The sequence below is a fragment of the Pelmatolapia mariae genome, linkage group LG5 (genome assembly GCF_036321145.2).
Source record: "Pelmatolapia mariae isolate MD_Pm_ZW linkage group LG5, Pm_UMD_F_2, whole genome shotgun sequence".
Lineage (NCBI taxonomy): Eukaryota > Metazoa > Chordata > Actinopteri > Cichliformes > Cichlidae > Pelmatolapia > Pelmatolapia mariae.
The window spans coordinates 17,265,087-17,282,218 of NC_086231.1; the positions used below are offsets into that span (position 1 = coordinate 17,265,087).

Genomic DNA, 17,132 nt, shown 5'->3' on the forward strand with positions numbered 1-17,132 from the left:
TTATTTTCAAAACTGGTGCCAAAATAGCTCTTACCTCTACCTTTTTAAAAATACATCAGGATTATATAACATACTGTCATCATTTAGACTCACTACAAAACCTTTTATTCCCCCACATCAAACAACATTGCTGCTCAACATTTTGACATAGCCTGTTCCAAAACGAACCCAATAAAAGGTTGAGGGAGATGTGACAGTCCGTTCATTCGATATGTGCCCATGTTTGATTTTCAGTGCTTCAAATGCTTCATTTCATGCCCTCTTCAGTTCCCGGGACTGTTTCCAGCTCACAAAAATCTAAACAAAACAGTATTGCCCAGCTCTCATTTTACACCACATTTGTACCAAACTCTAAATTTAAGGCATCCTTGAGTTAATTAAAGCTTTGCCAACTCTATAGTCAACCTTATCAAGACAATTTAAAGATATTAAACTGTTCAATTAAATCATACTCAAGCGCCACTCCCAGATTAAACATTACAGCTGGTTTATTGCAGCGCTAATGCTCCATCTGCTCTGGGATTAGCCACTGCTGTTACTCAAATCTGTACTTTCTCCTGAACGTCAGCACAAGCAGAACACACATTTGGCATGTTCTGAGATACTACTTCCATATACCTAAATTCTCTCTCGTATTTTCTTACTGCACTACAATACATTTTGAGTGCGAGAGAGAGAGAGGAAAAAAAAGAAGCACCTCTCAGATGTGACTGCTACACCCTCCAGGAAGTCGTGTCGCCCCGTCTCGTTCAGGCGCTCCTGCAATATCTGGATGCCCTCCTTGACATCTCTCAGCTGTTGACTGTAGCGCTGGATCTTATGCTCAATGTCGGACAGTTTGCGGGCCGTGTCCATCTCCAGCTCCTCCAGCATGCTCTTCTGACGCTCGCGCAGGAATCGATGAAGGCGCTCAAATGCGTCACCGATAGTTGCCCGCAGACTCTTGGCCGAGGACTGAAAAGCAAAAGACGGTGGGAAAATTAAACCCCTCTTGGCCAGGCTATTTGAAAATGCCATTACAGGATTGTGAAGCAGACTTCATTCTGTAGTTAGTGAGTGATTCAGTCACAACAGTCTAACTCTTAATTAGACATGGGTCAATAATTCAAGGGCTTACACAGTACTCTAAATTGTGTTAATATTACATTAACAGCCATTCATTGATTCAGCTTGTACATGTATTGATTTTAAGTGGCTCTCTGAGAGCATGTGTACAACCTCCCAGGGAGGAAACAAACAGGTCTGTTTTATATTACTGTGATGAGGAGAAACAAGAGCACACACTAATAGAAATAACCCCAACAGATGACCAGGAGGAAGTCACAAAGGACATCTTGTGGAGGAAGTCGACCGACCGCGAGATCGGTGGAGAGGCTACTGGAGACAGTCATGAGTGAACCGAGCAGTTGACAGAGAATGGCAGATTGGAAGAACTGGAGAAAATGATTTGTAGCTTAACAGGAAGAATGAGAAGATGGACATCAAAGAGAATTAATCATCTGAGTGTTAGCAGTTGGAGTGTCAGAGAGGCAGAACAAAGGGATGTGACGTAAAACCCAGCAGAAATTGCACTGAGACGAGGGGAGAGATTTCAGTTTGAAACTTCTGAGCATGATTTCATTAAAACTTTTATTTTTCAAATAGTCATCATTTTAATGGAAAAAAATTGAACTTGTGTTTGCACACTGACTGAAAAGAAATCCAAACATCTGCCCATCACAGAGCAATTCAGAATTAGAGAAAATTAATGACCTCAGAGCGATCCAAAAAAGAATTTCAGATGAAAGTCGTCTCTAAGAGGCTTCGATGAATATTTTGCCTGATCAGAATTTCCTCTGATCTTTACAGGACGAGCTGGGTTTTGGAACTATCATCTGGCTCTTTTATTTTGTAAATTACGTTCGCCTGAAAATTCAATCAATCCTCTTCAAACAGCAGGCATGTCTCTCTGGGGCTTTTCACAGGCGAGGGACAGGTATTCTTAGTCTGCCTGTGAGAACCCGTTAACATGACTCTGAGTGCTGTGGCATTAAAGTGAGCTCCAACACAGCCCTCCTACCTAGTTAAGAGTTGAAAACTGATGGTGAGGAGGAGGACTGCAGCAGCCCAGCTATCAGTCACACTGACGTGTTTGCCGTTTTGGCCCAGCAGGCTGCGATGTCTGTGATGGCTGTTTTGCAGCCCTTGGAGACAGCAGGCTGGATACCTTTCCTGGGAGCAAGTGATTATCAAGAGAATCCCTGGCGGGCGTGTGAATGAGAATGTCGATCCTTCACGTGGAGACCCTCCGCAGCAAACGTGAGCCAAGGTATAAAAATTGGAGCCACATACAGGTAAAGGCCGACCTGCTGGAGGGATTGTTCCTCTGTGTTGGTACCAGAACTAAGATGGCAGAAAGGTTTAATGTTAATGCAAATGACATGTGCAGAAATGCAGTGACACAATGATCTTACATTAATCCATGTGTATGCCGTACTCATGCACTGGACCACACCAATCCTTAAACTTGGCCTTCATTTTGACTTAAACTGCACAACTGTTAAATTTCATGACTTTGCTCTGCATGGATTCTCTTTGCTGCGATGGAAACTACACCCACACGAGGTGAACACTGCCAGCTACACTACTGCGGTTGCAACCTCTCTTTCAACAAAACAAATAAGCAATGCAAGGAGACATTTCATTGTCAGCTCCCTAAATGCATCAGAGATCGATATAGTCACAGTGCAGCCCTCTTCCAGGCAGAGCACTCTGTGCAAATGGATGTAAATCTAATGAAATCAGCTCACTTCCAAAGAGAAGTGGGGGCAGATAAAAGGCCTGCACGTAGCAGTTAGAGCGATGAAATAGACAGGCCAGGCTCGCTCTGGCAGGTCTTGGACACTGAGGTGAGTTGTATGGTGGCGGACAGTGCATACAAAAACGAGAGAGAAGACAAATGTACTCCCTGAATAACAAATAATGCTGACGGCAGCAACACAGTCAGAGCTCCTTACCTGGTCAATATCAGTTATAGGAGAGAGGAGCGGTGTGCGTGAGAGGTCAAAAGACTGACATATTGAGCAGATGTTCACAGCTCCCTGATTAAAACATGGTGTCTAGATTAAACAGTCGCTCAATAAACCAATTTATGCATTGGAACTTAACTGTCAGTCGAAGCGGTAAGAAGGAAAGATGCATGATCAGTGGCTGAAAAAGTGCACATACTACCCAGAGCTTTCCCTTTCATTTCTTGTACTGCTTGTAATGAGGAAGTTTTACTGTGTCAATTTGGATGTCTAAAATGGAAACAAGATTTCTTGCTTCTCTAACTATCTTTGAAGTCTTTTCAAACTGACATGTTCGGGCATTTGCTTCTTCAAGCTATTATTCTAATTAGTTACTTTTTCCGGATTAATTGTTTCGTCTTTGAAAATGCCAGAAAACAATAAACAAGCCTAAAATCTCGTTGTTAGCAAGTTATTTATTTACTAAAGGACCCTAATTAAAAACTGATTTTTTTAAGCAAACATGCCAAAATGCTCCTACTTCTCAACTGTAAGTAGTTGCTCAGACTTTTCCTCTGATCTAGTTGTATATGTATGATTTTAACTAAAGGGTAACTGAGGGGGGGAAAAAAAGCTAATAAAAAAAGTGTGAGTTGCATTTTCACTGAACATATTTTGTTTACTATTCTGAAAGGGAAAAAGGCAGCAAAGGCACTTTTTCTTAAAAAAATAAATAAAAATAAAAATAATTCCAACACCTTAAAAAAATGCAGATCTTCTTATCTTCTAACAGATAAACCTACGTGCTTCAGCAGGTGGAGTGATATTTAGTGCTACAACAATTACTTTATCTTAGTAATTTCCTTTTTTTAAATCCAGAAAAAAAACACAAATGATTCATGGTCCAAGGTGCATTTCTTGTTAATATCACTGCAAACTGTATTTCTTTTTGGATTTCTGAATGCCAAACTATCACTATTTTTAAAAGGCTTTATGAATGATATGGATCATGGAAATTATCTGTAGTTGAAACTCTGAGTTGTTTTTTTGTTTTTATAAAGGAGAGCCATCACAGTACCTTGGTCTCGGTGAGTTGTCTCTGCAAAAGCTGCAGGGCCTCAGTGTGTCCCCTCTCACTGTCCTGCAGGGTGGCCAGCTGCTCCTTCATCTCCCTCTGCAACACAAACAACAAAACACAGATCAGCGACTAGTAATTGGACTTCAATATGAAAGAACTGTTGAGCTTAACTCAATTGTGAAACGCACTTGAAAGATTTCCCTTTCCATTTAAACCAATCAGCTTCTGCTCGCTTCCGGTAAAGTCTCAAAAACACCATCAGTCACGTTGAACTAATGCTAATCATGTTAGCAGACCAGTATTTTTCCAACTCTGTGATACTGTATTTATTTAAATTGTGTTATTTGCGTAAGAAATCTCTTTTGATTGGGTATGAGGCAGCAAAGATTTAAGCTGCAGCTTAAACAAACAAGCCAGACGGAGAGTGAGATATAAAAGAAATAAACTGAAATCTCTGGAGACACTGGGCTCTGTCAGACAAAAATCGGGTCTCATCTCTAGTCAGACACATGCTGGCAGAACCTGCACTGCTCAGCCACCTCCAAGTCTCCCTAAGGCAGGAGGCTCTGCGGGAAGTGGCTGGGATGTCCGTTGTCACGAACGGTGCAGAGTTTTTAAGCAGGTCTCATTTGCCAACAACACCGGTGTTTCAGATTCAGGTTTTTGGACATAGGCATTTTAGCTGATGCAATTCCTTAAGCACAGACATCAGTAGACAAATCACCTGCATCAAAAACAATGATCTGACCAATGAACTGAGATAAAAGCTGTCCAAAAACAAGCCCAGAAATGTCTCATGCAGACACATTTCCACAAAAATTGAATAAGCAATGATCCCAAGCAGGGAAAGGACTAACCTGTGTTGCCAGCGTGAGCAACAATATCTATATATTAAAAAAAAAAAAAGAAAGAAAAAAAAAAGACATTTTTCTTTAAAAGGGTTGGGGCACAATGGACCTGGAAAATCACACATTCTTTGTAGGATGTTAAAACGGGGATGAAACAACACCAGACACTAAACAATCCAAAATAACAAGGAGGAACTATCTTGAGAAGCTTAACACCTCTTAACATGAGAAGATGAAGACGTATCACAGTTTTGAAAAATTAATTGAATTGCGATATTGGGCAAGCTGGACATATATTGGTAATAACACTGACCTTGTTGACTAAAAAAAACATATTTGGTGCCATTTTGTGGCCAAAGACAAAGGCTTTAAAAATGTTCAGTTATTTTTTTAATAATATAATTGCCTTAAATTCCCTGGCAAATAAGGGTAAACAAACAACAATAATAAAAAAACAACAAAAAAAGAGCATGCATCTGCATTAGTTAACAGTTATTTAAGCGTCAGCATTAGTATCTGCCCAGAACTCCACCATCAGTGCATCACTAGCACCAACTGCTTTGATTCAGGGGAAATTAAAACTAAACTGAATCAAAGGAAACAACCTCAAGCCTCATTTATTTCAAGTCCGCCCTGTTAAGCTATCCCGCTGCCTGGTGTATTTGCTTGAGTAACCTGTGTGCCCCCTTCTCTGTGATCCACTAAGTGTCACTTCCTTTGAACACCAACTGCAGCAAAAATCCAGCAAATGGAACTGTCAGCTTAGAGAGGCTAATAAAACAACCGTCACTCCTCACTACCATCCAAGCCTGTCTGACAGGGAAAAAAAATAAATAAAAAATTACTGATTCGAGTATTTTTTTCCTACCACGGAACAGGAAAAATAAATAAGAATCCATTTAGCAGAAAATTTCTGACCTTTGTTATTAGTTGCAATACTAAAAGAAGCAAATGTGGGCTGGGGAAATGAAGCATGTTTCTTTCCAAGGACAGGAACAGAAAACAATGGATGGTGCAGAGGGGGAGCGTGACTCTCCATGTTAATGATAGGAGTGCGGCAGGCTCAGCAGGCTCTCTGCCTCATTGCTACGCGTTTGTCTGCAGCGGGTCAAAGGCCACTCCCACACATTGAGATAGACCGGCACTGACAGAATAAAATAAATAAATAAATGCTCCACCACTTATCTGCTGCACGCTGACTGACCGGTCAGGGAAGGGCAGCTTTAACTGTTGCTGCTGTCACAGCATTTAGATGGATGTACAAACAGAAAACCCCACATCTGTTGAATGCTTCTAAATAAATATAGAAAAAAAACCAAAAAAGCAAAACCCCACAACCTTGGTGAAAACATTTTAATTCAAGGCCTTGAATCAAATGTGCAATTACTTAATCCTTTTTGATCTTCCAAAAGCAGAAACTGTCCTTCAGATGAAGATTTTATGAGATGACATCAAATGGAAACCGGAAAGAGCATGTACACGGGTACCTACAGAAAAAGTTGGTCTGTGCAGGAGTGTGTGAGTATTTGTGTGTTCTCTGTGGAGGCGTCTCTTTCCTGTCCATCGAATCTGGCCAACACAAGTCTGACATGACATTTTCCCCAGGACGTCGAGCTGCAGGAAATGGGGGTCACGGCTTGGGGATTATAAATCTAAAACTCATTTCATCCTGCTGTCATTCCCTTCGTCCTCTTACTTTCCTGTCATATTAGCAGCTCCTGGGCAGATACATAGAAGTAAATTAAATAATATAGAATAGTCTATACGCACAACAGTCTAAACTATTGGCACGTTTTTCACAAAAAAAACAAACAAAAAAACAAAAAATGTAAACGAGCTTTAAAATTCCTCACAATTTCCGTTCTGTAGCTTGTTTGGGATTTACAGAGCATTATTGCTAGACTCGACAAAGAGGCGAACAAAACAACATGCAGTCGCGCAGTGTCGCAGCATGAATAATAAAAAGCTCACAGGATGAAGAACTTCCTCTCACACACAGACAAGAGGAGCTTCCAGTTATTTCATTCACACATAGTGACAAGGAAAAAAATAATGAAAACTTGGAATTCATATTCTTCCTGGAAGATTCACAGAATGCAGAGCCAATATGCTTTTTGGGCTCCTAATTACACTGGGATCCTTTTCATTTGTTTATTGCAAGGCAATGGGCACACACCCCGGCACAGGCCTCGGTAACTGAAAGTGCTGCAAAGTGACTTTCAGGAGGGCGGTTTGGCATAACCTTCATCGAGCCCAGGGTGTAATTCTGTCAGGTAGCAGACAGTGTGGGTAAATAGGACGTCAGCCAATAACAGAGCGGTGAACAAACTGCAGTCATCACAGTCTGTCCGTGAGCTTTATGGGCCTGTGGCGATTTAGCTTTTAGAACAGGACTGAAATATGTTGTTCCTATACTCAATATATTAAAAGACCCAAAAGAAACAAAAAACATACTGTGTGATCAAAACTATCAGTCTGGATATAAATAAAAGGAAGTCATGCCTAAAATGTTTGGGCAGTAAGGTACGCTGATCAGCCACAACATTAAAAGCACCAACAGGGTCCCTTGCTGGGAAACCTTGGGGTCCTGATACTTACTGCAGATGTAAATCTGAAACTAAACACAGCAGCACACCAGCACATGGGGGTAACAGCCTCCCCGAGCAGGAAGCACCACACCACCTGGGTTACTTAATCGTGGTCACTGTGATTAGGAAGCTGGTGTTAATGTTGTGGCTCATTGGTATGTGTGTGTCATCTAGAATATACAAGTCATTGAGGAATTTCAACTGGTAATAACCCATCTTTGAGACTAGGGCTGGGCCATATTATACCGTTCACGGTAATACCGGTACAATGTTAGGCAACGATAAGAAAATGAAATATCGCGATAGAATATGGGTGCCTTTGTTTTCATACGCACATGGCCGATTGTTGAAACGGGTGAACCAGAATTGGTTTGTAAAAATGGTGCAACTTCAGTGATGTGGAACTGGTTTGGTGTTTGTCCGTCAGATACACAACAAAGCACTTTTTTTTTTTTGTAGAACATGCAAGCGGCTGTTGTTATTGCCTTATTTCTCGGACTAAGGTGCTCGTAAATCTGGGAGTAATCTGGGTCCTAAACTCCGTCCGCTTCAGGTCCCAAAGTCAAACGAACACTGCAGCATCACTGAGAGTTAAAAACTGTCTAAATTCTTTCATCTTTAATAAAATGATCAGCGTTGCTGCTTTACCAGGTGTAACTATGAAGTTTAACATCCAGGCATCAACGAAAACAGAATTTATTAAATTTAACGGAATTAGAAGTTAGCAGGAAGTTAGCGGAAGTTAGCTCGCTAGTTACCTAAGCATGATATAGCATGTTCTGACTGAGAGATTTCTGAAAAAATTCAAATGTACAGCTCTGCTATCACTTCCGACATAAATGAAGACAGGAAACTAAACAGCAGTGACGTTTGTAGAGTTACTGAAGTTGGGCTAGCTGGTTTATAATGATGTGCTACGTGATCGCTAGCGACACAGCTATGTTAGCATAACATAAACAGTGAAGCTGGAGGATGAACGCTAACACTTTTCCACTCGATAAAAGTTAACGTGAAGGTTCCTGATGGTTAGAGACAAATGCAATCGCATGGCAGGATGCTGTAAACGGACCAAACTTCAGTCAGGAGAACAACTGAGATGATCCATCTACAATATGAGGTTAGTCATTAATATACTGCAACAACATGGGAATAGAGCAGCTGTGATAGAATACAGCATTAATGAATCAATGGTACAGAAGTGGAGGAAGCAAGAAGAATGAGTTGAATAAAGTTTGATTTATCTGACTGCTTTGTTTCGCTTAATGTGCCTTATAATCCCGTGCACCTTATGGTCCAAAAAATACGTATTTGACTTTTTTATTTGGCACACTGCAGTTTAATGTTGCAAAGCACCTCTTTTTAACTTCAGTGGATATTATACATGGTTATGCTCAGGCAGTGTTGCCAACTCCTCAGTAAGGAAAATCGCTATTGGCTGTCCTAAAAGTCGCTAGAAGTCGCTAAATGACGTCATCACCCAATTTGCATAATTGGTCATGCTAATATAATTGTAACCTATGTTGTTGGAGAGAGAAATAACATTGTGGAAGAGACATAAAGTGAGTAAAAAACGTCCTAAATGCATTTAGAGTTTATTTAGAACTAAAAATTAAATTTCTTTTAGCAATTATTGTTTTTTTTAATGTCACAATTCCAACCCTGCTCCTTTACCTGGGCCTGGACCGGCAAAAGTGACCCGAAATAGGCACTCTGGTGGAGTTACTTTGTGTGTGTGTGTGTTTATAAGTAGTTTTAAACCTTGTGATCCACAAAACAGCATAAGAGTAAAAGAAGAACTGCCTGCATTACAGCACCCGCTGCTTGTTGAGAGTAAAAGCATACCCGCTTTCACGTCTTTTTTAGCGACTTTCTTTAGAAAAAAGTCGCTAGGGGGTCTGAAAACTCGCTAAATATAGCGACAAAGTCGCTAAGTTGGCAACACTGTGCTCAGGATATGTCCGCCCATTTCTACTGGAAATGCCTTATGGTTAAACTTTCAGCAAGGAATTTGCATTTGTACTGTTAAATTTTTATATAGCTTTAATGCACATAAAAAACAGCTTCTTGTTTAAGTGAAAATAAATGGATGGGGTTTTTTTTGCGCTAGTAAAGTTGTGGAGTTGTATTTTGTTTCGCATCAATTATATCGTCAGTTATATTGTTATCGCAAATTTTCAAATATATATCGTGATAAATATTTTTGGCCATATCGCCCTGCTCTATTTGAGACTCAAGAAGATGATTAAATAAATATAGTATATATAACTTTTATATATACTATATAAAAGTTTAGTATATTACTATATGACTTGTGTCTGTATGGCATTGGTGATGTAGGGTGACAAGACCAAAGCTGTCCAGCCACCTTTTTATTCTGTATAGATGCTGGTTTGATGGGAAAAACCATTTATTTGTTTGTTTTCAGTTTAATTTATGATTTTAATTGAGATATAGGCGCTACGTGGAACTGATCTGCAAGTCGTTCTGACGCTGACTCGCCTGTGCGTGGTCCTGGCTGTGCAATGTGAGGGCTCTTTACAGTGCTTGATGCCAAACTGAGGGCAGTCTGAAGACACTGACACAGGCTGCAGTGAAGGAGCTAACAGCAGAGCTCCACAAGCAAACAGCAACAGCTGATGTCACCGCTGCAGAAATACCTGCTATGATATGTGCTGTGTGTTCTGGGGTGGAAAACTTTAAAAATATATATTTTGCCATCTCTGATGCAGTTTTCTTCTCTGAAAGTGCCAGCCTGTGCAATTTAAAAATGCAAACCCATGACCTCTGGGAATGCGACACATTGTGTATGCTTAAATGTTTCCTTCTCCGTTATGAAGGTCATCATTTCCTTGGATAAAAACTATAATGGTGGATTTACTGGAACTGTGTTCAAAGTCATGCTGAAACTGTTTGCCAAGGGATCTCAAATGTTTCACCTGCCCAGTGTGACAGCAGTCTGCAGCCTCCTCTGGCACAGATAGTAATCAAAAACAAAAACTTGTAAACTGATACAGAGAGCAGGACAACTAAAACGCTGTCTCAGGCTGCAAACTCTGACGTACTTGTTCCAAGACATCAAACTGAGCTCAAGCTGTGCCTTACATTCCAGAGCCTTGTTTCCTCTAGCATCAGCAGCGCCTGCAGCCTCTCTGGGGGGACGAGTACGTCCCTGCAGCCTGAGATCAGCCAGCAGAGCAGGCCGAGGCCAGCTGAGCTGACTGAGCAAGCCTGGCTCTGGAGGACAGACACACTATTCACTTGCAGCATCTGCTCTAGTGAGACAGAGGCGCCCTGAGATGAGAACGGCCTGTACAGTACATGTGCAACTCTCTCATAGGACTGGATGTATTCCACTAAACATAAACATGTTTACAGCAAGTAAATTCATTGCCTTAATTAGATAAATATAGCATTACAATTTTAGAAGTTAACTATAGAAACATCCGCATGATGGGAGCTGTTCTCGTCTGCGGTGACCCTGGGTTTGTCAAGAATGACCCCACCACCACCAATTTTTTTTTCCTACCGGCAACATATAGTAAAAGCAATGAACTCTGGGAAAGCACTGATGCTGGCGGCCCCCGCCAGTCCTCTGAATATAGGGCACGTCATGTAAATGATGAATGCTCAGAGGCTGCTGTTCCACTTCCTCGAGCGAGGAAGGGCACAGAGCATGCAAATGTATTAGTCTAAACACGAATTGCTAAGAAAGAAAGAAAAAAACTATTCTGCCAGTCAGTTCTAACAGATTAATCCTTCAAATGAAAAAGATTAATGACGTCTGAAGTGTTGACAAAGGTCTACAAAGGAGGTGCATGGCTTTATCAGGGCTGTAAAGTAGGTCGATGTCTCAGGGTTTTAAGAGAGGCAAACAGATCTCAGAGTCATCAGTGTTATGCCTGATAATGTACACATTGCAGGACAAGCCATTAAAGAGGAACAGGGGGATCCTCTTGGCCTTAAAGTGGAAATCTGAGAGGTGTTGACCGATAAGAGAGAGCCTGCTGCTTGTATAAAGTCACTCAGCAGCTCAGAGCTCCTCGCTGCTTCACCTTCAGCCCTGAGGCTTTTAAAGCGTGTCCTCTCCTGACTGCCAAACAGGAGTTCAAGACATACACCTTTTTTTTTTTCTTTTTTTTTTTTTTTAAATACAACTGGAGTTGGAAATGTATTTGACAGACAGCCAAGTTTAAAGGCTTATAAGCCTAATATGAGACTTCAGAATAATTTCCAGTGCAGCAACCAGTTAGTCTCACTCTGAAGCACTATCAATCAATGCTGTCAAGAGCAAGATGCTAATCTTTGAGAGAGCTATACATCATCTCCACAGGCAGCGGATTAAAAAACATAAAATAGCGCTTCTTTTATGCATGTGAAATGAAATAAAGTCCAAAACAAACTCCTAGCTTCTCACATGAGCCTTCTAAAATTATTTCCAAAGAAGGGGATCATTTTTAATGCAGATTTATTTTGCAGTGTTGTTTGGAAGCTGGATCTGGTAGTGAAGAGATCTTTACACTTTTGAAAGTACAAGCTGTTACAACTGCTGACTAGCATTTGTGCTAATGTAAATAACGTTTTACAACTAACTTCTCCAATTATTTTGTTTATTTTTAAGTAACAGGATTTTCATTTAACATTTATTGCCACTTTTTTTTTTTTTTTTTTAAAACCACACATCATAAAATCACTGATTGGAGTGCCAAGGCCATACTGCACTGGACCCCTAGAGCCCTTCCCTGACAACACAGCTTCAAGGACTACGGCACATAAATCGCTCTATGACGAAAAGGTGGTGATTTGAGACGAGCTAGCTGAAGTGATTACAGCATCTCACTAGGATGTCTCCCAAGTGTGACCTAAGTGGGGTGTTCTGGATGCCCTGGGGCAGACCCAGGACATGTTGAAAAGAGATCCCTTGACTGGCTTGGGAATGCCTTGGTGTCTGCCTGGAAGAGCTGGAGGAGGTGGCTGGGGAGAGGGAGGTCTGGTCAATTAAGACCACAAAATTATTAGCAATGTTTTCACTGAGCTTAGATCAAAGGATCAGTAAGGTTGAATATGTGCTGATCTACAACCATGACATGACCACGTCTATGACAAGTTAACCAGTAACCCTTATGACTTACTGGTTAACCAGTCTAGGATGCAGCCCAATTTTTGCTGCCCAAACATCATGTGGGCCTGTCATGACCTACTCGAAATACAGCTAAAAGACACATGTCATTACAATTGTACAGCAGTTTTGTTTTTTTCTTTTTCTTAAATACCGTGTACTCAGGGAGTGATTTTTGATAAACCTACTCATCATCTCATATTTTGACTTGAACTACAACTCGTGCAGGTTTATCAACACTGCACTGACTTTCTGCATTCCCTTCTAACACCATCATCTCTCTTCTGCCGCAGAGCGACTTCACCCTTTGGTTACACTTTGTAAACAAACCCTGAAAATGACCCTTGGATCTGCACGACTGCCAGCAGATTTCCACCACAACCGCATACAGGCTTGTGTCATCTTTTAGAAAAAGCTTCTTAGGATTAGTCAGACCTCTAACAGTCAGCATGTTGTTAATATAAAACCATGTAGTATGTGTCAGCCGCACAAATCACCTTGTGAAAAAACATGATGTGGTTATATGCCAGCCAGTGCCACACGGCAGGGATAACAAACAGATTTGTTTGCCTCTAGTTCATCTTTACGGCATGGCTGCAGCTGGAAGCTATTCTGCTGTAGCTGGTGCGTATGCACTACGCAGGCTACAGCTCATAAACAGCTCTATCTGACCAAATAAAGTATGCGCCTGCTTCTCTTTCAGTCAGTTCCTTGACATCAAATAAATATTTGGGATACACACCTCTTTTGTCAAGTCACACAGTAAAGCAACACACTGGTTTTGCAGAGGGAGGCAGTACTGTTGTTTAAATTATAAGTATAGCCTCAAGTGGGTTTTGCATGGTTTTAAATCTCCTGATAACTTCAAATAACATATGCCTGAATCATCATTTTAAAAAACAAATTTCAGGAGACTGCTCATGCACAGAGTGGGATTTAAAAAAAAAAAAAAAAAGGAGCCGTTTACAGTTAATGCATGCCACGTTGGGCAGTAATGACCAGTTTCAACCCACACAGGTCTTCAGACAAAACGCTATCAGCAGGAATATAAACAGGATGAGAAAGAACACGCTTACCTCTGGAAACAAATGGCCACACAAAGTACCGCGTGCTGTTCAAACTGTTAACAAGAACAGCAACTGATTTGCGATTGTTGCTCATTTGTCACTGATAATTGGAACATTATCGCAAAGAGATTGCGTGTAATTTCCAACAAAGCCCGTTCAATTGCAAAGCAATAGCTGACAGTTGCAGACTTGGTCCCCATCTTTGAAGCAACCATTTAAAATGCTATAAGATTAGAATAATTAGAACAGAATAATTCTGAATGCACCCTTCCAGAGGTTCAAACTGCCGTGTTTTAGCGTTTTACTGAAGTGTGAAGTGTTACTGTAAATAAGCCAAAAGAAAAAAAGAAAAGGATACTTCTCCACTTAGTTTACTGTGGGCACACACTAAGATCCCAATGAATTAAGCAATATTTCCAAACACCACTACCTCTAATGCTTTTTTGGATGAGCTTTTGATTGTAAAAATTGTGGATTTCAAAGGGGAAGTTTTGTAATAGATGATACTGCAGATTAGAAGGACGTTCTTCTTGGATTTATTTCTGATTAAATTTGTAACACTTTTCACACTTTTAAACTGTCTCACAGCATGTGCCTTTATGAAGAATGCTCACTTGTGTTTATAGCTGGAATTATTATAAGACACTGTGGACAAAAGCGTGGGTTAAATGGTTAAACTGTAAACAGCTGCTACGGGAGGAAGTGCCTGCTAACGGTGCAGACTAAGAGCGAGTACAGGGAATGGGGTGAGTGGGTACAATAGAACTGGCTTCTCCCCACTAATTAGCTTGAACCTTGTAAGTAAGTCTAAGAATTCCTGGCCACAGAAACCTGAACTGGCCATGTATCACTTTAGCAATGAGGGTGTTTAAGTTTCTAATTGAGGTATCAATTATTAAAGAGGCCAATTTCCGTTTCACTTGTGAGGTGAAGTTGCACATTAATTCTTTGTGCTATTGCTGGCCGTTGGCTGAACTGTCCAGCCAACACCATTTTGTGAACGGTTCCTACACTACACCAAACTTTTGAAGACACCTGATTCACACAACAAGATGACAGTAATTTGTCGCTTATGACTTTTACTTTACTATTCATGTAAATTTGTTAGTGTTATCTACTTCTAAAAAGTAGAAAAATCATAAAGTTGAGCCCTCTGATTGATCCAGTGTTAACCGATTGATCTACTTCAATCCATGACTTCCTACACTACTAAAGGCAAAACAAAGGTGCCATCCCTCCGTTTTTGGTTGCACAATAAGGTCTTAATGACACAAGTTGGAAATCATATTTACAGTAAATGTGAGGGTAATAGGAAACCAATCTAAATGCTGACTGTGTCATTATTCTGTTGCGGTTACATTTCATAATGATTATTAAAGCAAGACATTTGTTTTTGAATATTTGTCTCACAACTAAAACTTACACCAATGTTTAGCAACGAACCGTTGCTTCAGTTAACAACATTAACTAATCCCACAGTTAGCACTGGTCATGTGAAAGCTTTCCCAGCACCTGCCTTGCTGTCAGTCATGCCCTGCCCCTATGCACCTGGTCTGCAGTGAGAACCAAGGGTTTTTAGGTAAACAGCAACACAGCTTGACTCTCTCGTTTAGACAAAGGAGGGATTTAAAAGGTGAACATCTACAAGTTTCTTCTCTCTTCTTCCCAGCAACTGGTAAGCTCAAGGGAGGAGTCTGAGTGCCTGAGAGCTGAAAATGAGGACTCCTATCAGCAGCAAGTCAAATTAAATCATCGGCAGCAAATCACGGACACGGGGAATTACAAGAGATTACTGCCCCCGTCCAGCCCTACCCAGACCCCAGAGAACAATGGCCTGTAATCTGTCTTAATTCCCAAGCTAATCAACTCAGGGCTCAGAGTCTCATGGCAGCAGTGACAGGGAACAGCAGTTCACATCCACCCAAATGCCAAACTGACAGACAAAACTAAATGCAGCAAAGCCACAGCATAACTCCTCAGATCGCTCACCACTCATGGATTTTTAACATCTACCAAGATCTGTAATTGTCTCTGCCCAAAACCATTTTCTTCAATCTCTCATTTCATATTCAATGTGTTTTAAAGCCTATTCCATTTCTAAGGGAGTTCATACAACACCCTCCACTGTCAGGGCTTTTATTTTTAATGTAATCTTCATTGCAGTGCTACTGGTGTGCAGGCTGCTCTCCCTGGTGATCTGCCTTGCGTTAAGGAGGCTGGGGGCTCAGCATTAAGCCTCACTTAAAGCTGCAAAACTTTAAGAACAGCGTTTCTCCTTTCATTCACCAAGATGACACATAAACCTCATGTCTTTGGTCATCCTCCGCCTTACTCTCTGGCCTGTCAGGCCAGTTCCAGCACTCTCAAGCCCTCTTGTGATCTTCAGGTTTCACTAGCTGACAGGTAGACGTGCAACTACTGATGTCATGCATTCAGCTGCAATGAATCATCTGACTAGAGTTAACATGTGGGAGTTTGTGCATCTCTGATGAAACCCACTTCTACAGAACACATCTTCTCAGAAGAAGTGATTTGAGGCTGTATAATTTACGATGTTGCTAAGCAAACACATGCACTCAGATGGCAGTTTTTCCCCAGCAGCTTTCTAAGTTTAGCACAATTCTGCAACACAACATACCTTTACGAGAGTGATGTTTGTTACCATAGTATTACTGTGACTTTATAGTCATACTGAAGGCTATGCAACACTGATATCTGTTTTTTATACAGTATTAGTACCACCTTTTTGTCCCCACTGTCCTTTATGTTGCTTTAGTTCATTTAGATTTGAGGGTATTCATTATGCACAGTTCTCTTAGAGAGTGTCTGTTGGGATGTCCACTGTGAGGAAGATTAGAAACTCTCTTGAATGCTTTCCACTTATGAATAATGTCTCACTGTAGAGTGATGCACTTGGCAACCTTTCCTGGACTGATGGGCATCAACCATTACTTATCTAAGATCACTGCTGATGTCTCTTCACTTTTCCAAGGTGCTTTTTCCACCTTGACACTTTGTAAGGAAACAGCCGAATGCTTCAGACCAGCAAACTGCAAAAGCTCCTGCTTTTATAGGGGGAGCCCACACTTGTGGCATCTGGTCACTACTTACCTTTTTAATTCCTGTGGAAGCATGAAAGGTATACTTTGTTTTTCACAGGACGGTGAAAACTCTTTGACATGACAGCAACCGCAAAATTACACAGAAACTGAATACATGACATCAGGATAGTGGCATGTCAGTTACAAGATCATGAAGGCTGATGAGATAAAGTGTCATAAACAAGCCTTTGTTTTTATGTATGCAAGTCTAGTTTTCTTAGATTAGTTTTTCCCCATGTTTTGTAATGAAACATCACTTGTTTTTCCTTTAACAGAAAGCACTGGCAGTCATGTTTGCAAATACCCTTAAAACCTAACCAAAAACATTTCATCTAATGGATATCTTT

General features: G+C 40.8%; 1 protein-coding gene across 1 annotated transcript in view; it reads right to left on the bottom strand.

Moving 5' to 3' along the window:
* trim62.1 (tripartite motif containing 62, tandem duplicate 1) overlaps positions 1-17,132 on the bottom strand; it is a 35,365-nt gene that overhangs the window by 9,309 nt on the left and 8,924 nt on the right. Inside the window, exons 3-4 of the mRNA XM_063473946.1 lie at positions 4,066-4,161; positions 698-954 (exon numbers count right to left, since the gene is read on the bottom strand). Of these exons, the coding sequence (XP_063330016.1) occupies positions 698-954; positions 4,066-4,161 (353 nt within the window). The remainder of the gene's footprint in view (positions 1-697; positions 955-4,065; positions 4,162-17,132) is intronic.